At 47.5% G+C, this 22,012-nt stretch overlaps 1 protein-coding gene across 4 annotated transcripts in view; it reads right to left on the reverse strand.

Moving 5' to 3' along the window:
* Nucleotides 1–1,479: 1,479 nt before the first annotated feature.
* LOC106855947 (discoidin domain-containing receptor 2-like) overlaps nt 1,480–22,012 on the reverse strand; it is a 55,695-nt gene continuing 35,162 nt past the window's right edge. For 3 of the 4 annotated variants that reach the window (XM_088177266.1, XM_088177268.1, XM_088177267.1), the window contains exons 7-17: nt 20,192–20,378; nt 16,648–16,894; nt 15,531–15,623; nt 14,889–15,046; nt 14,444–14,639; nt 13,134–13,378; nt 9,308–9,429; nt 8,809–9,006; nt 7,063–7,297; nt 4,846–4,995; nt 1,480–3,735 (exon numbers count right to left, since the gene is read on the reverse strand). In XM_088177266.1, the coding sequence (XP_088033392.1) occupies nt 3,595–3,735; nt 4,846–4,995; nt 7,063–7,297; nt 8,809–9,006; nt 9,308–9,429; nt 13,134–13,378; nt 14,444–14,639; nt 14,889–15,046; nt 15,531–15,623; nt 16,648–16,894; nt 20,192–20,378 (1,972 nt within the window). In that variant the 3' untranslated portion in view covers nt 1,480–3,594. Of the gene's footprint in view, nt 3,736–4,071; nt 4,110–4,845; nt 4,996–7,062; nt 7,298–8,808; nt 9,007–9,307; nt 9,430–13,133; nt 13,379–14,443; nt 14,640–14,888; nt 15,047–15,530; nt 15,624–16,647; nt 16,895–20,191; nt 20,379–22,012 lie in introns of all 4 variants that reach the window. The other variant, XM_088177269.1, reaches the window with a different exon arrangement.

Below are 22,012 nucleotides of genomic sequence, written 5' to 3' on the forward strand. Positions count from 1 at the left end.
TCTGTTTAGAGAGCCCTCTGTGTCCTGTGGGGCTGAGGCAGAGCCTCAGGGCAGCCCTGCCTTGGTGTGCCTTGGCCAGAGCTGGGGAATGAGGGATCCCAGGGTGGTTTCAATTCCAAACTCTGCCCACAGGAGCTGTTGTGGAGGCAGCAAAGTCCCCAAGCTGTGCTCAGGTGCTCTCCCAGCTGCTGAAGGTGGTTTCTGATGTGATGCTTCTGTTTCAGAACAACTTCAGCCACACGTGCCTCAGTACAGGTTTCGCAAGAGGGACAAAGTGATGTTCTACGGGAGGAAGATCATGAGGAAGGTGAGGGCACCTGGTAAAATCCAGTTTGGGAGGTGGAAAGTTTGCAATACTTCACTTGTTGAGCCTGGCCCGGGTCCTTCAACCTCTAAAATCTCACTGGGATTGTGTGGATGTTTCAGAACTCCTGCAATACTGACTGGATTGCTGATGGAGCAGCAGGAGCTTCTCTTTCTGGCTAAACCTTTTAAATATTGAACAATATTTGCAGTCAGTGAGGGTAGCAATGAATCAATGAGTATCTAACTCCTGTAGGGAGTTAATAATTGTTTAAATATCCCAGAATCCCAGACTGGTTCGGGGTTGAAGGGACCTTAAGGATGATCTTGTCCCACTTTCCCAGGTTGCTCTAAGCCCCATCCAGCCTGGCCTTGGGGACACTTCCAGGGATGGGGCACCCAGAGATTCTCTGGACCACCTGTTGAATATTTGAGGGTTGTTCTTACCTGTTAAGGTGCTCAATTCCCTCAAACTTATATCTGAGAAGATAAAAATGCTGCTTTTCCCTTGGTGCCTAAACTGAGAGATTTGGTATTTTCAGCCTTTATAAAATACATTTGAGTTTGCCCAAATACCCAAGCTCTGATCAGGGGCAGCCCTGCCCAGCAAGCCCAGGCCTGCAGGGTGGCTCTGAAGGGAATGATGGCTCAGCTCACAGGGACACAGTCAAAGACCAAGAGGCAACACAAGCACAGGGTGCAAGGGAAAGGCCCACCAGGCACCAGGAAAAAATTCTTCATGGGCACAGAACAGCCCTGAGACAGGGTCAGGGATGGCATCTCCAACCTTAGAAATTTTCAAAGCCCAGAGCACCCCAAGGGAACTTTGAAATTAGCTCAGTTTTAAATGGACATGTGATAAAGGACCTACAAAGGCTCCTCCCAGCCTAAAGCACCTGATTTTAACACTGAGATAAAAAACTTGCTTATTGAAATGCAGCACCAACCAACAACCCCAGGCCCATCCAGGTCCCACCAGCACAAGGGGATTTGGGCTGGCACCTTTCCAGCATTTCCAGAAACTCCCTTCAAAACTCTCTTAATGGTGAGTGGCTGCTCCCTCCAAAGGCAGGGGTCACACAGCCCCTGAAGAGCTACTGAAAAATATCAGTACCACACCAAAATATCAGTTCTCAGGGCAGACAGCTGGGTACGTAAAAAGAAGTGGAAATTCACTTTTGTCAAGGTTATCATTAGAATTTATTGATATGAGACAAACTTTGTATGTCACCATGTCAATGGAGGAACAGCATGTCCAGATGTCACAGAAGCACAGAGCCCATCCAGGGACACTCCACCCCCTGGGAGCTCCCAGCTCCAGAGCACAGGAGACCACACACACGGCTGGGTGGCACTGGGGACATTTCCTGGGGCAGGAATGCTCCAGAAATACCTTGGCTGAGTGGTTTGCCAGACAGCAGCACCCAGCAGGGAAGGACAGCTCACCCCAAGCCCCTCCAGTCACAGGGGACAAAAAGAAAACCTGTTTGGGGTGAGATTGCAGGAGCCCCTGCAGGGAGATGAGAGCACTTGGCCCCTCTGGCTCCTCAGCCCTAAAGGGGCTCAGAGGAGCAGCTGTGGTGGGGACACATCCCCAGCAGGACAGCCCAGGCACAGCTGGAGCCTTCCCAAGGAGCAAACACAGCCATGCCATGCTCCAGCCTGGCATCTGCCCATTCAGAAGCAGAGTTCTTCTTTTAGCACAATTATCCCTGTGTTGTAACCACTCAGACATTCCCCTCTCAGCAGTGCCCTCACAGCACAGCCAGCCAGTCATCTATGCTTGTGGCTAAGATGAAAATTATCTTTATAATCTTTACTGGAAATACATTTTATACTGGATTCTACTTTTTTTAAAAAAAGCCAAATGCTGAGCTTTCATCTTCTCCCAGTTTATGAAATATTTGGTTTGGTCCTATAAGTATCTTGCTAAATGATTAGAGAGGGAATAGCAGAGTATTCCCCAGGCACCTGGTAAATCCACAATGGATTTATTGTAGAAACACACTGAATTCTCTAACTCATTCCAAATGGATTTCAGAGCCCTCTAAAACCCTTCAGAGAATGAGCTGTTTGTGACAGGACACACAAAAAGCAACCCCAAATTCAATGAGTAACCAGCCTGCACTGAGATAAAGGACAGGAGATGTGCCAGCCCAGCCCTGGGGCCTCTGTGACAGTGACAGAGCCTTAGCTGCCCCTGCCTGGCCATGGCACCAACCTGCTGCACACCTGGACAGGAACCTTTGGCTCCTGACACACCATGTGGCCTGTGTGCTCCTCCTGTCCCTCTCTGGGAGCTGTGACAAGTGACAAAGAGGGTTCTTCTCTCAGCCATCCACCTCTACCAAATCTAAGTTCCCTCTCACACATAACAGCATTGATTTAGAGATCTCATATTGATGGGTAATTATACAGGATTAATTGCACATCAGTCCATTGTGGCTACAAGTTCATTAGGTTAATAAATCTACATAGTGACAGTAGTACAGTATCAGCTACTTCTCAATACAAACTCCCTACCCTAACCTTAATTTGTAGGTCAGAGGAAGATCTTCTAACACAGTGACCTCCCAATGACCTTTAACATTCATTTTAAAACCATTTTTTCCTAGAAAACAACAACAAAAAAAATCCAGTGTGGGGAAAACGCACATATATAACCAAAGCAGTGCTTAACAACCACAGGAAAACAGAACATCATCTTGGACTCTTGTTTCAGCATCTTCTGTGGACCCTGGCAGTGCCACTCCCAAAGGGTTCCTAAATGCTCCGTCAGTTCCCAAGTCCATTAAACCATTTCCCAGCTCCAGGTGTTTCTGGCCTCTCACCATTGTCTGTAGCAAGAGCACACAGAAACACTTGCTCATGTGCACAAGACTTCCATCAGATTCCATGGAATAGCTCTGGGAGGCTGCAGGCTTTCCTTCCAGACACTGCTCTCGAGTGGCAGCACTCTCACCAACCCGAGCCTTCTCTTCCAGCCAGGAGAGAGCTCCAAGTCCCTCCAAGTTCTACTCATTCCTTTTGCCCAAAGGTGTATGGGTATCCAATAAAACCCCTCTCACAGTATTCCCAGGAAATGATTCAGAAGAGGAGATGATTTTCCAACCAAATGAGATCCTCTGGTCCTGTGTGTCAGACCATGGCCAAGAGAATGAGCAGCTGCCATGGACGTCCCAACTGCAATAGGGCCCAGTCAGGGAGGGGGGCCAGGTGGCCTGACTGTGAGGGACAGGCAAAGAGACCCCAAAGTCACTCTGTTCTCAACGGTTTGCCTCTTTCCTGGACTCAAATGTTGGATTCCATTTGTTCTAGCAGGAACTGGTGGATCATGTCAAAAGTGGGACGATCTTTGATATCCCTGCTCCAGCATTTCAGCATCAGGTCGAACACAGGGTTAGGACACAGAGGAGTTTGGGAGAGATAGATCTGAAAGGAAGAGAGGCACAGTATTTCAGTGGGGCTCTCACAAAGGAACTGAGCCTTTACTAAAGCAACACCAAAAGACAGTTTCATTCCAGGTTTACAAGACACAGCCACCATGCAGTGTTTGGAATCCCTCCAGCTCCAGTCTGGCACTGGAGTCTGGACAGAGCCTCTCAAACAGCACCACGGACACTTTGCCAACTTGTCTGATGAGCTGGTCACAAAACAGGCCTTTGTCCCCCAGAAAACATGAATGCTTCTGATTTGTCTTCCAAGAGACAGCAAAACACAAACCAAAACCAAATCTACCACAATAAAATCCAAGTACTTTAAACTCACCGTAGATAACCCATGAAGGTTTCTAAGCATCGTGACAGCTTGTTAGCAGAGACAGAAAAAACACCTTTTAGAGCTTATCTACAGCACAGCTTGGCAGAATGATTTCATTCTCCCTCTCATTTCTTAGGCTCACTTATTTTAGGTTCCTGGCTAATCACAGGTATTTGGGAGATGGTGAGTAAACCCTTCATCATTTTATTTCCCTTAATTCTCTGGTGGTAAAGGTGAGTTTTGGGGGGAACTGTTCTGAACACACTCCACAGCTTTGGGTACTGAGGAGCTGGAGTGTCCTGCACCATCACTGGGATCTATTGAGGGCAGCAGCAGTGGGGACAAAAGAACACAAAAGCCCTTCAGCAGCTGGAGAGGGCCAAAGGCTTCTTGGCACGTGTGGAGATACTACAGGGAGAATCTAATCTGGGAACTAACAACTGCTCCTTCCCACCACAAGTCCCTCCTGCTTCCTCATCTTCCAGAGGCAATGCTGGAGGGAAGGAGAGAGAGGATTGTGTGGGACAGCCTGGAAAAGCTGAAGGCAGGACAGAGTGAAGTGGTTTAGGACAGGAAATAAGCAGGACAGGGCTGAGGGATTCTTCCAGTGGGACTCCAGGAGAGGAAAACTGATGCAGTGAGCCCAGAAAAAGGCAGGACACGGGTGAGAAGCTGAGTGGAAGCAGAGGCTGCTGCAGAGGAGGTGAGGGCAGCAGGGAGAGCCTGGGCACATGCCCCAGGATGGGAGAGGCTGAGTGAAGGCAGAGCCTTTGGGTTGCTCACCTGCCTGCCCTGGCTCCTGAAGAACTCCCCCGTGTTCTCGATGACCTGCTCGTCCGTCAGGAGGCTGTAGGGCTGCTCCTTGCACAGCACAAACATCTCCCACAGGGTCACCCCAAATGCCCACACATCACTGGCTGTGGTGAACTTGCCCTGTGGACAGAGAGGATCAGTTCAGGTGCCCATTCAGTAAAATCCTTTCAGTCTGCACCCTCTGTAGCTCAGCACAAGGATGCACCTGGGGAAATGCTCCAAAAGGAGCCAGAGGTGAGCTGCACACACACAGGGCTGTTTGTAGGGCAGCAGCAGCACCTGGGGGGTCTCACAAGCCCTAAGAAGGTGCAGTTTTCACAGGGGCAAAGTTTTGTAACAGGGAGCAGGTCCCAGAGAAGGCCAGAGACTTCTGTGCCTCCTGAGACAGCCTGTTTGAACAGAATAAAATAAACTGATGGAGGGGGTATAGTCACTGCCTACCTCCACCCAAAACAGCAGAGCTCACAGAAAAGCCTTTGAAAGGGAAGCAAAGCCCTCAGGGTGGAAGCAGAGCCAGAGTAGACTCCAGACTCTTAGAGAAAGGCCCAAGATAATTTTGATTTTTGCACATGTAAGAAGCCAGTGACAATGTTCTTGTTGTCCCCGTTTTCTGTCTTCAAAAAATGTGCCCAGACTGGCTGTGTTTGGAACAATGTGTTTCTGGAGAAGTAAAAAGAAGGATGCTCAGAAAATAACACAAAACACTTGAGGAGCTGGAGGGCCTGTTTGGGCAGAAAACCTCCCAGCCCCATTTCACCCAGGCTTATCTGGCAACCCTTGCAGTCTGTCAGGGTTTGGAAGATGTTCACATGGGGAAGATGGTGATTTGTGTTTAGATGATTTATGGTTTAGATGCAGCCATAACCAGGAAGAGAGGGTGGATTTCAGAGAGCTTGGGCCAGGCAGCCCCTACAGCAGAGGTAACTACAATTTTTCTGTGCACTTGAAGAGCATGTTGTAAGAAAGCAATTCACCAACTACTACAAGAAAAAATATTTGGTTAAATGTCCTCCAGACTGGATGTATTTGGGCTGTGGAACAACATCCTGAGGGGAGACAGCAGGACCCTTAAATGTGAAGAAAACCCCATAGCCTCAAACCAGACCTGGCACTTGAAACTCTTGTGGTTCAGTCCCTGCCCCTCTCAGCTGGGGGAAAAAGCAGAGAAAGGCAACTTCCTTCAAATTCCAGCAGGAATGCCAGGCATTCAGATGGGGCCTGAGGGATGTGATGCCATCCAGAGAGACCTGGACAGGCTCGAGCAGTGGCCACAGGAACCTCAGGAGGTGTCACCAGTGCTGGAGCTGCCCTGGGATCAGCCCAGGCTGGGATGAGCAGATGGAGCAGCCCTGGGAGAGGGACCTGGGGGTGCTGTGGGGGAGAGCTGGACCTGCCCCAGCCCTGAACCCCCTGCCCTGGGCTGAGCCCAGCGTGGGCAGCAGGGGAGGGGGGATTCTGCCCCTCTGCCCCTGGGCTCAGGTGAGACCCCACCTGCAGAGCTGCCCCAGCCCTGGAACCAGCACAGGAAGGAGCTGGAGCTGCTGGAGAGATCCAGAGGAGGCACTGGGGGATCAGAGGATGGAGCAGCTCTGCTGGGAGGAAAGGCTGAGACAGCTGAGATTGTTCACCTGGTGAGGAGAAGTTTTGGAGTGAGCTCAGTGTGGTCTTGCAGAGCCTGAGGGGCTGGCAAGAAACATGGAGAGAGAAAATTTACAGGGGTCTGGAGTGCCAGGACACAGGGAATGGCTCCCAGTGCCAGAGGGCAGGGCTGGATGGGATATTGGGCAGGAATTGTTCCCTGGCAGGGTGGGCAGGCCCTGGCACAGGGTGCCCAGAGCAGCTGTGGCTGCCCCTGGATCCCTGGCAGTGCCCAAGGCCAGGTTGGACATTGGGGCTTGGAGCAGCCTGGGACAGTGGGAGGGGTCCCTGCCATGGCAGGAGGTGGAATGGGATGAGCTTTAAGGTCCTTCCAACCCAAACCATTCCATCACATTCTGTATTAAAGGGCATTCTCCTTTCCCAGGATATGAGTTATGCCCAGCACAGCCCCATGGATTTCTCACCAGGGGCCATGTGCAGCACAGATATTGGTGGAGATTGGCTGGCACACAGCTGTGCCACTGCTGCAGGGGTACAGTGAAGAGCAGAGGAAGAAAGAAAGAAACAGAGGCTTTGTGCAGTGCCTACCAGCAGGATGCTTTCCCAGGCCATCCAACGGATGGGCAGCACAGCCCTGCCCTGGATCCTGTAGTAATCCCCACTGTAAAGGTTCCTGCTCATGCCAAAATCTGCAATCTTGATGGTGTAGTTGTTCCCCACCAGGCAGTTACGAGTTGCCAGATCCCTGTGCACAAAGTTCAGAGATGCCAAGTACTTCATCCCTGAGGCGATCTGGGTGGCCATGTACAGCAGGTTGGAGTGGCTGCAGTGAAGGAAAATAGAACAAAGAAAAATCAGTGGACTTTCCCCACACTCAAGGCTTTATTGCATTTGATGTGTTAGTGACCTGCTGTTTTATTTTCTGCCATCACAGTGGAACTAACCTGTCTCGTTCCAGGGCATGAACAGCCAAGATCCTGGGCTGACTAAGCAGGAGCAGACAGGCTGTCCCTGAAATTCAGGCCTTCACAACCTGACATCCTTTAGATTTATGGTTTTTTACAATATCAAACATTAATCTTGAGATTTTCAAAGAGTTCATGCATCAAAGCACCAACTTTTTGCAGAGAGACATGAAAAATTAAGCTCAGAATCTCATATCTTAAAAACCACTTAGCCTGATATTTTAAACAACACCACTATTCAATATAAATAAATATGCTTATATTAACATAAGTGTGCCACTTCACATTAAAGAGAGTTGACTTGGTTTTAAATATGCTAAACATTATTGAAAATAGAAACATGCATTTTCCATCTAATTTTAATTCCTCCATTAGCTGAATGAAGATAGGATTAATAAAGCTAATAAAGGATAAATAAAGCTAATACACAGACAGAGTTTGGACCATCAGACTCTCAGCATTCTTCCCACACTATTGCTCTGTGCTGCTCAGCTTGTTTCCCACTGCTGATGCTCAAATGCTTCACACGACCAAGTGCTCCTCAGAACACATCTGATCAACTGCTCACAGTTTGTATTTTTTTGTAGAGGTCAGTAAAGCTCCTGGCATGTCCTGAGTGCAGGACACCAGGTTAACACTCCTGACAGGACCACTGACAGGTCCTGGCAGCAAGGCTGCTGTTGTCTGGCCACAGTGAGACCCAGCCACCTCCTGTCCTGCACATCAGAGCTTGCTCTGCCTGCACCACAAATCCAAGCAATCCTTTGGGCAGGAACACTCCAAAGGCTCAGCAATGCTGCAGCTCCTGGTCAGTGCAAGGCTCCTTATCAAGCTTTCCTCTGAGGAAAGCATTTCTGCAATAGCAGAGATGCTTTTATGGCAGATTTAATCCTTCCATTGAGGAGGGAGACAAGTGCCACTTCTGACAAAAAGTGCTTTTCTTTGCCAAACATTCTCCTTCTGCTGGCTGATGAAATCTTCTCCTTACTGAAGCTCCACACTCAGCTCCTCTCATGCAATATTTTTTGGACACCAGAGAACATATGAACCTTCTTAAAAGCCTAAGAGACGTTCTTGATGTTCATCCCAAAATTCTTGCTGGAACGCAACTGATTTTCACATCACTGAAATATTTGATGCAAGCCCACTAACAAAGAGATGGTCACCTCAACAAATACATCAAAGACGGTCTCTGTGACCAGAACAGCTCTGCCAGGGACACTTCAGGGCTACACAGAGCTCCAGAGGCCTCAGGAACAACCCCACACCAAGCAGGACTGGCATCCATGTGCCATGGCAATGGCACAGCAGATAAAACTGGCAGCTCTGTATTCTGATTTATCCCAACAAGAGAGGCAGCTTCTCTTACGTGACACAGGGGATGTTGTTTGAAATGGCAAATTTGCTGTAGATCTCCCTGTGGGACAGGAACTGGTTGAGGTCTCCATTCTCCATGTACTCTGTTATCATGCACAGGGGGTCGTCCCTCACACACACACCCAGCAGCCGGATGATGTTGGGGTTCTTCAGCCGGGACATGATCTTGATCTCCTTCAGGAAATCATTCCTTGTAAGACAGAAAACACCTTTGAATCATAAACTGTTCCTTTGTCTGAGGACAGCACAAGTGGTGTGTTCTCAGTTCAGATTAATTTACACTTTGCACACACAAGTGTGAGCTCATGTTCAAGGCTGACCTCTCCCAGCAGCAGGATTAATGCAGCATTTCAGGCTGATATTCCAGCTTCCCCTAACCCCCACTCCCTGCTGTATCCTGCTCCTTCCATGAACACATGGAATACACACAGCAGTCCCCAGGGTTAGCCTGTGCTTGGGGAGTATCTGCTTTCCTCCCCAGGTGCACTTACCTGGCTGTTTTGTTGACATCTGATCTCAGCATTTTCACTGCCACAAGAACTGGCTGGTGAGTGAATTCTGAGGATGAGACTCCCAGGAATTCCAGCAGGCCATCAGCTTCACAGAGATGCACCTGCAGGGCAGAAGGCAGAGACAGCTGTTAGAGCACACAAACAGGCAGAAAAACAGAGGAAAACATCACAGCCAGGTCACTGCTGAATGAACAAGTGAATGACCTGGCAAAGGTGACACAGCTGTGATCAGAAATGACCCCAGGGTTGGCCCTAGAACCTGACACAACATGTCCAGGACATAGTCCAAGACACAGGAGCACACAGAGATCAAAGCCAGGTGAGTCCCCAACACACTGGGTTTACTGCAGCAGCCTGGGGCAGCCCAGTTCCCCCAGCACCTACTGGGGATGTTCAGAAAGGCCCCTGAGCCTGGATGTGGCTGATCTGCACTAAAGCACCTCTCACAACCCCAATCAAACCATGGCCTGGCTTGAGGCATTGCTCAGACTTCACTGAGAAGTACCCAAGAACAACAGTCAGTTTTTCAAAATCCTCAAATTCCAGGGAAAAAAAAAAAAAAAAGTGTGTGCATGTGTGTCCCTGATATGAACACCTCACCTGTAAGTACATTCAGAGATAAATAGATAAATACTCTAATGACTATACACAATTCCAAATTTCTTCCAATAAATTAATGATTAATGATATAAAATTACTGCCAGGGCTGTACAAGAAGGGGTGACAAGACACTTGCTTAAGAGGTTACCAGAATGTGCATCCAAATGGAGAACTGGGTGGGGAAAGCAAACAGACCTGAGAGTGTGGATAGGGAAAAGGACTGGAAAAGAAGAGAGGACTGGATGTGTCAAAGACTTGCAGCAGTGAGGGGAATGTATTATAGGAACATAATGAATTTTGCATGAAGAAAGCAGCAAGAACTTATGTCACAAGCATGGTGAGGGGAAAATGGGACAAACCTGCAGAACGGGAATGAAGGTACAAAGATGCTGCTGCAGTCCCACAGAGAATGGATCTGCTGTGGGGAAAGGACAGTCATGACACCTGGGACAGGGAAGAGCCACAGGACTGAGCACAGACAATTCTGAGGTGATGTGTCACCAGGGAAGGGTGGTGGTGCTGCCTTGGGAGAAAGGAACACACAAGGCTGAAAGGAAGGAAAAGTAGAGACTTGAAGAAGCAATGAGCCCTGTTTCTAGGAACACAGAGCATGTCATGGCCAGTTTGGGAAAGACTAAGGAGGTGAGAAGGAGAGACAGGAAAATGTAGTGCAGCATATTTGCAAAAGAGCAAATGGAAAGGAACAGGCTCTGAATCCATCCTCAAGGAAAACGGAGATGGGAGAACTATCTCCAGTCAATACAGAGGAGGAGTTATTACACTTATTAGGACAATATGAGAGGAAAGGAGAAACCAGAAGCAAACCAGTGAGAAAATCCTCTCTGTCCTACTTTTGGAGCACAGAACAGGATGCAGACAACAGCAGAAAGGGCTGCACTGGCAGCCAGGTGAGGAGGCTGAAGGTGTCAGCATCTCCCCAGAAAACAGTGAGCCAGAAAGAAGTGAGGAGACAGGAAAGGGGCTGGGGTAGGGAAGGTGGGGTGTCAGAATGGAGGAACCACAAAGAAGATCATATCACAGAGCAGAAAGCAGTCAGTGAAGGACTGTGGTTGCCAAAATGTAATAGAGAAACAGTTTAAGACTCTGAGTGAATAAAACCTGAGAAGAAAAAAGACAGTGAAAAAGTGAGAGCAGGAGAGGGAAAGACCTGCTCAGGATGGAGCTACAGATGGTGTGAAAATGAAGCAGGGAGAGAAGAAAAGGCAAGGTGAAAATGTTGACAGCTTGAAAGGAGCTCAAGGAGCAAAGGGAAAGCTTGGCAGATGACAGAGGTGTGCATCATTCTGCCTGAGGCTGCTGACAAAGTGGGGCTTGAGCAAGCAGCAATGGCAGAAAACACGAGGCTGCCACAGTGCTTGGGAAACGTCTGTCCTTGCTTGGGTCAGTGTGCAGAGCACCCCCAGAACCTCCACCTGGACTGGGAAGAGTTTCCAAACACACAGATCTAAAGGTGGGTGGCAGCCATCACGTTTGAGATGTCCATGGAAGATGTCAAAGTCTGAATTCCCAACCCCAGGTGGGAATTACCAGAGATACAGACAGCAAACAGAAGACGTTTCCAAGTTCATCTGTTGCTAAAGACCCCAGGGGTACCAAGCAAAGCCTCACAGCTGCACAAGGCTCAGGCTTAGCCTGGGAATAGCAGCTTTCCACAAGGGCAAACACACATTTTAACTACAACACTGGAATGCAGACCCCTCAGTCCCACTCAGGAATTAGAAACTTAAAAAAATTTAATGAAGAAAACTGGTTTGCTTGTAATTATAGTTTAAAAATTAGAAAGTACTTTTAGTTAGAATAATATTGGATGGTTTTGGTTTAAAGTTTTTAACTAAGTTATTAGTTACATAGGAGATTAGTAAGTAGTTAAAGATTTAAACTTATTAATTGTGGTCATATATGAGGACTAAATATATAAATAGTAGGCTTGGCAATATATAGAGTTGGGGTTGTGAGAAGGATGAACATTTTTAGAAATTACAAAAGAAGCTATTAAAGTCGAATAATTAATGAGATTACTTATAAAGAACTATGTAAAATTTGTGTTTTAACTGTTAATGTTAGAGGAAATACATAGTTGTTTAAATAAATTAGACTATTGGCATAATTTTATTTTAATACAAACTGTTACAATAATGTGTTTTCAGCGTTGAAATACTATGGGACTTTAAAATAAATGTTATTTTTATAATAACTAAGTTTATTACAATAACTAAATTGATTGCAGGTTTTGAAACTTAAATCATATCACTTAAAGTTAATTTATATGCAATTAAAATATGAATTAAGAATTATTGTTTAATTTGAAGTGTTTTTTTAAATGCATTAAATTGTTAATGCAAATTAATATTTTTAAAGTTTAGTTAATTTAGACTTTTTCTTGTAATTTGTGACATTATTTCAAATTGTTTGTCGAAGGGAGTAGAAGATTTGTATCTGCCAGAGTGTCTTAGGTTGCAGTACAGGATGTGCCCAAAAGTCTGGATTCTGTCCCCATCTGTTAAAGCAGCTATGGCAGTGATCCTGATCTCTGGGGGAGATCTCCTCTGTTCATGTTCCAGCTGTTAACCCAGCTGTTGCAGTGTTCTTTATCTTGCCCACAGCCCATCCTCCCTCCAGGAGATCTCTCCTGTTCATGGCCATGCAGTCCCAGGGCAGGGCTGATCAAATTCCATCATCCCATTGGGAGATGCTCCAGCCAGGGCAGGAGCCGAGCATTTCCTACCCAGATCAAAGGGGAGATTTGGAACAGCAGAGCAGCCTTTTCCCACTGGATCCCAGAGGAAAACCAGAGCCTTGCACATCATCCCTGCAGCTTTGGAGGAAAACTGCACCTTGTGCAGGAGCCCTGCTCCAGCAGAACCACATCTGTCACTGCAGGAGGATGCAGCCACCATGGAATGGGACTGCACCAACCCTGACTGACTGACGGGGGCACCTTGGATTCTCACTCTGGCCGTGTTTTGTGTTTGTTCTCTGTAATACTGGATTTCTGTTTTAATTTTCCTAGTAAAGAACTGTTATTCCTATTGCCTGAGAGCCTCTTAATTTCAAAATTATAACTTAAAGGGAGACACTTTACAATTTTCATTTCAAGAGAGGCTCCTGCCTTCTTGGCAGACACCTGGCTTTCAGACCAGGACACAGGCACCTCCTTTCTGCTGGAGGACAAGAATGGCTGTACCTCTCCAAACTGTCCTTCCCCCAGCTTCTCCTTGAGGCGCAGCTGCTGCCGGGGGAACTCCCCCACGGAGATGTCCTTCTTGGTCAGGGAGTCCACGGTCAGGGCTGGCACTGCGTACATGTTGTTGCCAGTCACCCCCTGCAGGTGCACGATGTCGGTCTCTGCATAGTGGGGGACGTTGTTCTGGAAGCCTTGGTGAGGGGTGGACTTGGTCAGGTCGGGCTCAGCATAGTCCCCACTGCACACTGAAAGGAGCCAAAGGCAGGTGAGTCACACACTCCCTCCCTCAGAACCAGCATGTCCCAGTTTCCACTCCTCCCAGTCCCACAGCTCTGGGAATTTGGCCACCTGCTGCCTTGTACTGAGGGACACCTACACGGAGACACTGCTCTGCTTAACCAGAAAAATACCTGGGAGCTGCCAGCAAATTCCTGCTCAACACAGCCTGTTCTAGCCAGCCATGAGAGCTACAGGTCTTGTCCAGACAGGGAGGTGAGCCTGAAGTGATTTTGTGTTTCTGATTCATCCTAAGTACACTCAGTTCCCATTACCTGACGCAGGGACGTTGTTTGAAACGTCAGACTTGCTCTGAATTCCCTCCTGCAACAAGAGCTCATCGAGGTTTCCATTTCCCATGTCCTGTGGTAGCAAGCTCCTCTCCTTCTTACAGCTTATTCACATAAATATGGGCTAATGCTTTAGAATTAACTCCCTGTAGGGTCAGTATTACACAGAACATTTGTTCTGCTTCAAATTCACACCCTGGCTCAATCCAATCAGTCTCCCTGTGTAGAATAATGCTGGATCTTAGCAACTTGTCAGTGTGAGGAATGCAGCACTGCCTTCACTGAGTACAAAACACTGTTGGAAACATTCCCTTCTGTGTGGGTCCAAAAGCTCCCTGGGGGCTGGAAGCCAGGATACCACGGACAATTCCCTGCTCTATTTCCTTCTGATTTTTCTACAGGAATTTCAAAGAGCCCTAGCTGCAGAAAAAGGTGTCAAAGGTCTCCCAAGAGTACTGCAGGCAGCATCTCCACAAATAACATGATTAGTGTGACTGCCCAAACCAGCTGCTAAAAGATGACCTGGGTAATACATAAACAATCTTCAAATAAAACAATAAAAGGCCACCACCCTCTAGTGGGACTGCTGCTCCAGCTGTCACAGTTCCATGCCAAGAAGTGCCACTGTTCCACAATACTGCCTGAGCTCCCTGGTTATTGCATTGCACAGGAGTCAAATATGGCAACTTAGACACTGATAATAAAAGAAAAAAACATGCAGCTTCTGGAGGCTGATGATGTTACCTGAATCCTCTGCACTTTGGGAGAGCTCTGGAAGCTTTTGGAGCAGTGTGGCTGGCTGGTGATATTCCAAATCCAGTGGGAAAGCACGTTCATAGGTGGGATTTGACTGGTGGATCTGGGTCTGGTTGTTGGCAATGGTGTAGCTGTAGAAGGAGAGGCGAACAGTGGCATCCTCCTCCAGGATTCGACGTGGGGCCTGCACAGGAGAGGGCAAAAAAAACCCAAAACACTGAGGCAATGCTCAGTTGTTAAGTAATGCCTTGGCTGCAACCACAGCAACTTCCAGTAATATCTTGGACAGGGCTGGCATCCTCCCCTGCTGTGAGATCAGCTTTAGCTACTCCGTGGAGCTGGGGAAACCCAGTGCTTTTCACATAGTTCTGAGCTCATTAGGGTTAATGATGAGTTCTGGACTTGTGTCTACATAATAGCCCCATTGTATTACCTTTTCCAACCTCTTCTGAACATACTGCTTCCAAAGAATGATTATTATAATCATCAGGAGCAGCAGAATAATAGCCACAAGGCAGCCCACGAGGATGGAGGTGTTGGAGTCATCTGCCTTCTCCCCTATCCAGGTGCTGGTTACAGAAGATGTGGTTCCTGCAATCACAGAGAAGGAGAATCTGGGGTTAAAGCACCAGATGTTTTCTGTGCCAGCCAACTTCCTACAGTCTGGTAGAGAAAACATCTTGGGCAGCTCCCTGAACATTAACACCAGCTGCATTCACATTTTGCTCTTACCAGAAATTCTCATTTTGGAGGCTCAAAGAGCTAAGAACTGTGCAGAGAACTTCTGCAATCAAAGATTGCTGTGAGCAGAACAGATTCCTGCAGTGGATCCATCCTAGAGCAGACAGTGCTCAGAGTTTCACTGGCTCCACATTAAGTCTCCAGTTCATGTTCTGAGGCAGTCCTGGCCAGCTGAGGCTCAGGGGACTGTCACATGCTGCCCCGTGCAAGAGGCACTGACCAGCCTATCCCCAGATCTCCAGAAATGGAGGGAAAGACAATGTTAACTGGGATGTTCCTGTGAAATTCCCCAACACTTGAGTCCTTGGCATGGCCAAGGGGCAGGAGTCCTTACCCCAGGTGCCCTCAGTAACGTTGTGCTCTGTTTCCAGGAGATCTGTGGTGCTTGTGGCTACCGTAACAAAACTGGGATTCACACTCTCCATGTCTGTGGAAGGAAAGGGAGTGTGTCAGCCCAACAAAACCTCCCTGCTCCTGCCACCATCCCTGCAATCCTAACCCCAGCAGGATGGGGCTGGGGTTCAGGCAGCAGATCAGGAACAGGAGGGGCTGCTGTCTGCAAGGTAAGCAACACACAGCACCCAGGGAATTCCTCCCCCAGGAATGTCCTCTCACTACAGCTGAACAGAGACTTTGGAGTAGAAAGCTACAGCCACACCTTTCCCTGTCAGCCCTGGTGGTTTTCTCCAAGACTTTTGTCCTTTTCCCTCCAGAGCCTTTTAAAGCACCTCATGGCATTGATTTCTACATCATAGTTAAGACTTAAGGAAAAAAAAGCCAGCCTCTGTTTTTTAATAATCTGCTAAATTTGATCTCATAATCTCTAGATATACTTGTATTATTCCTAACAAAACACTTAGTAAAGAAAAACAAAAATCAATGTCATAGTCAGCAGGAAGCTGGGGAAGTGGAGGCAGGTACTGATCTCTTCACTCTGGTGACCAGGGACAGGACTCAAGGAAACAGCTGGAGCTGTGTCAGGGTCAGGCTGGAGCTCAGGGCAAGGTTCTTCCCCCAGAGGGTGCTGGGCACTGCCCAGGCTCCCCAGGGAATGGGCACGGCCCCGAGGCTGCCAGAGCTCCAGGAGCGTTTGGACAGCGCTGCCAGGGATGGACAGGCTGGGATTGTTGGGGGGGCTGGGCAGGGACAGGGGCTGCCCTGGGTGATCCTGGTGGGTCACTTCCAGCTCAGGACATTCTGTGATCTGTTTCAAAACTGCTCTATAGTCCAATTTTTGGTTGCCCTGGTCGTGCTTCTGCTCATGTGCATCAGTACCAGTCTGGACAGCACCCACTGGACCTTCACTGCCCTCCCAGTGCCTGTAGAACCTCCTCGCTCCCACTGTGCGGCCACAGTGCCACTCTCCTGTCACCCCACATGTCCTGCACTCCCACTCCAACTCTTCTGCTCCCTGTGCTTCCCCAGGTCTGCCTGACTGCAGGAGCACTCACCTGACTGGAAGGAAATCTCGCTCATCATCATCCAGGTGTCAGCAAAGTAGAAGCGGCACAGGATGGCCTTGCCCACGCGCTGCTGCAGGGGCACAGTCACAAACCTGGCACTGGGGTTTTTGTCATCCAGGACCGTGGCCACCCCCACGGGCTCGGGCTCCCAGTCTGCAATCAGGCGGGGTTTGAACAGACACTCCACCCTCTGGAAGATCTTCACCCCCTTGGAAAACATGTTGTTACAGTGCACCTGGGGAGAGGAGAACAGATCCATCAGAGAGGAGATTTACCTAAATCCATTCCCAGTATCTCCCTGTATGAATGCACAATGAGTGACTTCTTCCAGTGTGCAATGAGAACACTGGGCAAAAAGCTGCTCTGAAACAGCTCTGAATTTTACCTGCAAAAGCTAAATTAATGGTCAGATTCTGGCAGGCTTCAAAGGCCCATGTAAAAACCAATCAAGCAAATCCTGTAATAATCTAAAACCTTGCAGACCTATTGTGTTTGAATATTTAACCTAAGAAGGGAAAGAAAAAACACACCTAAACTCTTAGTGTTAAAAATTTGGTATTACTTGAATTGCTTGACCTAAGTAGCTGGAATTGTTAGGACACAAGTTGAACTTTATCTGAACTACGTGGCTCTGTTCTGCAAGTCAAAAATGGATTAGAGTGAACCCTGGAGTTAATAATCTGATAATTAATAATAGTAAAGACGGATTGTAGTGAAACTTGTATGTAACAATCTGATCATTAATTATAGTTAGATTAGACAAAGCTGCAGCTTAAATATTACTCAAAGATCAACAGCTGGAGTGGACAGCCCATAGATTGTGCTCTGTGAACTGTAACAACCATGTTAAAAAATGAGCTACTGAACCCACCAAAACCCCCACAGAAACCAGTCTCAGAGGCCAATGTGGAAACAATGACATAAGAGCCATTTGGAAATGAAAGAGTGGAGCAATGAAGGGCATGGAGGACCCAGACAATAATACTGCTCTTGGATTCATCTTCTGTCCCTCTTGGCATGAGGGATCCCAGGGATTTCTTTGTCCTTGGTCCCTCTTTTGAGGCACCAGCCTGAGCTATGACATATCACAATTGATCTTTGCCATTAGATGAGAATTGTGTCCCAAAATTCTTAGCATTTAGAAACTCTTAGCAGCTGCAGTCTAAGCTAATTCTTTCCAAAAACCAGAAACCAGGACAAACCCAAGCAGATATTCCCCTGGCATACACCTGCTCTGATTATACCTTGAAAGATCTGAGTTTTAGGAAAAACCTTCACCTCAGCCTGCATCCATCAGCCTCTCCTGGTGCTCAGCATCAGGCTGAGTTCTGTTACAAAGACCTGAAGCTCAGCACCACAGTATCTCAGCACTGCGGCCACTGACCAGGAAACCAGAAGAAATAAGGTGACTCAAAGTCTTCAGTATCCCTCAGCCTGCCCCACTCTCACAGCCACAATGGCCCAAACCCCCCAGAGACCCCAGGAATCGTTTCCTAATGACTGTGGAGTATTTGCCACTGTGACAGCAACAGTTTCCAAACCACCTACAGCCTTGAACCTTCTTAATTGCTTGGTCTCTGCCAGGTCCTGCAGTGAAAAGCAGTGAAGCACTAATGAGGGCAACCAGCCTGACAAGCAACAAAAAGACAAAAGGAGGGTATTTGCATGTAATTAGGAGCAGATGAAGCTTAGACAACATTATTCAGTAAGGAGAAACAGTCATTCATAAGCAGGCAGGAAAGCCTGATGCCTGGAATATACAATTTGTGCCGTATTTGGACAGGAGTTGGATGTGTTTCCATCCTGGACTGACACAGACATTTTCTATTGCAAACATCTACTCAAGTCCAATGTTTCAGCATGCAAGCCTATGCAATGCAGTTGCAATGTTGCTAAGAGTTATTTTTAATACTTTCATGTCCAGGGGATACTGGGAAAGCTCAGAGGACTGGGATAAAGCTAATGGCTAAGAGGAAGCAAAAATTATTCACAGACCACCTGGCCTGTACAAAAGAAATGCAAAGCTGAAGGAGGCAACATTCAATAAACAGATTAATTTATGCTAATCAGAACAGCTTTTTAATTAGATGCTAGATGAAGTAGCTCTTCTTATGATCTGATGTGTTTGGTTTATCAGGATGGTTGTGTTTACAAGACAGTTTTTTTGGAAGGCATCTGTTCCCAATTAGCATAGTGTGGGCTTGTGTATTATATTAATTTGATTAAACGTTATCAACTAGTCAGTCTAACAAATTTTAAAGGCACAAATTCTTCTCTGTTTTTCTAAGAGGAAAATGCATTCCTAAATCAAAAATATTTGCTACTTTTTTCAATGACCAGAGGGAGACAGCAGAATCACTAGCAATAAAATAAACTAAATGGGAAGGAGTTTCCTAAAATAATCTCAAGGACTGACTCATGTAAGGGTAGTGAACTCAGGGACAAAATCTAAGTGATGCTTTCCACACTGGACTTTTATCCTGGACACTAATAACTTGGAACTGATTTTTAGCATGATCCCAAAGCCTTAATGACCACTGGCTCCCTCCCTCTTGGCTTGGAGGATTAATACCATCACAAGATTCACAAACAAAGTGGAATCATCCAAAAGCAGGAAATTGGTACCATTCTTTTATGCAATTTGATGGAAAGCCTGCATGCAGATCCAGATTCTGTGCCTCCAAAAGAGTAATCAGCAAAGAAGGAAAGGATTGGGTGACAGCACCAAAAATGACCCTTGGTCTCACAGGGAAGGCATTGAGAAGCCTGCCAGCATAGTTTACTGAAGCAAAGATTAAGAGAGTGCTTTAATCATGGTTTAGAAGCAGAAGATTTCTGAGAAGGCAGGACTCTTATTTTTGCCAGCAAAAGCAGGCAAAGAGCCAACAGTTGCAAGTTAAAAATAGACAAAATAAAACCAGAGTAAGTAACCACCAAAACAATTTACTTAAGGATGTGGTGGGTTCTCCTTCATTTGAAATCTCTACAATAAAAGCCACCAAACCTTTTTAAAAGATCCTGCTGTTTACTACAGACTCAAAGTTCAGCTCGTGCTTTTCCTGCGTGTTCAAATAACTTCCCACAGCACAAGAGAAATGTTTGGTCAAAAATGGAAGCACAGCCACATTCCTTTACCTCAGGGGTCAGTAAATTCTACATCCTAAATCCATCTCAGCTGCCTAAACACTGCTTCAGGTGTCTGCTTTTTATTCCTTCAAGCCAAATACTGCAAGGAGTGTCTGAGCTCTGAAGAAGCAAGTGCTCACCTGCTTCATCTTTCTACACTGGAAAACTTGCTCAAATTCTGCTGTCAGGCAGTTCCTGAATGCTCTTGTTTTGGGAGGAGTATTCAAGGCCAGGTTGGACAGGGCTTGGAGCAACCTGGTCTAGGGAAGGTGTCCCTGCCTGTGGAAAAGGGTGCAACGAGATGAGCTTTAAGGTCCCTTCCAATCCATTCAATGCCCAAAAGGGGCAACCTGGAAGCCCCCAGAGCCAAAGCCTGTCCCCGTGGAGAGGGACCACGCTGATTTACCTTCATGGAGGTGAAGTTCCGTGGGCGGTCAAACTGGAACTCCATTTCCACCGCGCCCGTGCTGAAGCTCTCGTTCCTCCAGCCAACGTAGTCATAGCCCGGCCACACACGGTACTGGTGGCTCTGGGTGAAGTCATCCAGCCCCAGCACTCCATCTGTGAGCTGGCCCAGCCCTCCATACAGGTGCCTGGCAATGGGGAACCAACAGTCAGCCAGAGCTTGTCCCAGTTTACACTGTAAAGATGTGCCCAAAAGTCTGGATTTATCTCCATGTGTTAAAGCAGGTATGGCAGTGATCCTGATCTCTGGGGGAGATCTCCTCTGTTCATGTTCCAGCTGTTCACCCAGCTGTTGCAGTGTTCTTTATCTTGCCCACAGCCCATCCTCCCTCCAGGAGATCTCTCCTGTTCATGGCCATGCAGTCCCAGGGCAGGGCTGATCAAATTCCATCATCCCATTGGGAGATGCTCCAGCCAGGGCAGGAGCCGAGCATTTCCTACCCAGATCAAAGGGGAGATTGGGAACAGCAGAGCAGCCTTTTCCCACTGGATCCCAGAGGACAAGAGCTCCCAGACCTTTCTGCAGGATCCCCACTTCAACAAGAACATTTCATCTGGACTGCTCCCACCACCCTAACTAGCAGGGTGTCAGGTTGTATTCTGACTCTGGCGATGCTTTTCTTTTCTACTATTGCATATATTTTATTTTTTTCTCCTTTTTCCTATTAAATTATATTTCTGACTTGGAGTCTCTCAGTGGTTTTGCTTTCAAACCAGTACAGAGTTCCAGTGGGAAACCATGTGCATCTCTCCCCTGGTACAAGAAAAACATCAGTTTTCCTACTCTTGACCCACCCTCAACAAGGACTCATTCACTGATCTTATGCAGCACCAACTTGATGTTGTTTGGGCTGGGATTTTAGAGTCATTCCCAGCTTGGGAAAAGGCAGAAGTTTTTGCACTGGTGTCAAGGATCAACAGCAAAGCTGAGTTACAGGCAAAGCCTCTAGAGAACAAAAACAGACACTCTGGAAAATGACACTGTGTGTTCTCCCAACAGCTGGAACTGCAGCATCTCACCATGCAGCTGCATGGCAGGAGCACTGCTCCACCCTGTGCTGGGGGAAGCTCTGGGGAGAGTCCTGCAGGCAGGCACAGAAAGGCAGGAAAGCACAAAGTGAGACCATGGGCAGCTGATGAGCCACAGCCAGGTTTAACCAGGATCATTTCTGGCATTGCTCCTAAGAGAAAATCATTGGACTCTTTGTCAGGACCCTGTCTCATTCCACTCCTATGTGAAGGTGCAGAGCCCCTCAGAGTTTTCTAGCACTGTTCCAGAGTAAAAGATGCCAGTGTGGAACAATTCTGACCCCCTCTGCAAGTCCTTGGCTCTGTAAGTCCATCCCAGCTGAGCCCTCCTGTCACTAGAGCACAGGTACACGTGCCTTTGAACTGCAAGCCAGGATTAACAGCTGGAAGAGCAGACTCCTGCTTCCAGGCCAGTCAGGCACATGAAGCAGAGGTTAAGTAGTTATAAAGAGTCCTGGCTAAGCAGGTTGGGTTTTGTGCCTACATCTGCAGCTCCCTGACACTCCCCAGCAGGTTCCTAAATTATTGCTGGACAGCTATGTGTAACACCTACTCTGTACATAAAAACTTTTTTTTTTAAACATCCAAGCTCTACTGTCTCAGCCCAGCTTGAAACCATCAGATATCAATATATAAAGACATGGTTACCCAGCATTCCAACATTCTACAAGCACGAAGAAGTGTTTGAGATACCGGATACCAGTGACAGGGTGAGTAGGAAAGAATTTGCACA

Source organism: Sturnus vulgaris, chromosome 22 (assembly GCF_052056855.1).
Source record: "Sturnus vulgaris isolate bStuVul1 chromosome 22, bStuVul1.hap1, whole genome shotgun sequence".
NCBI lineage: Eukaryota > Metazoa > Chordata > Aves > Passeriformes > Sturnidae > Sturnus > Sturnus vulgaris.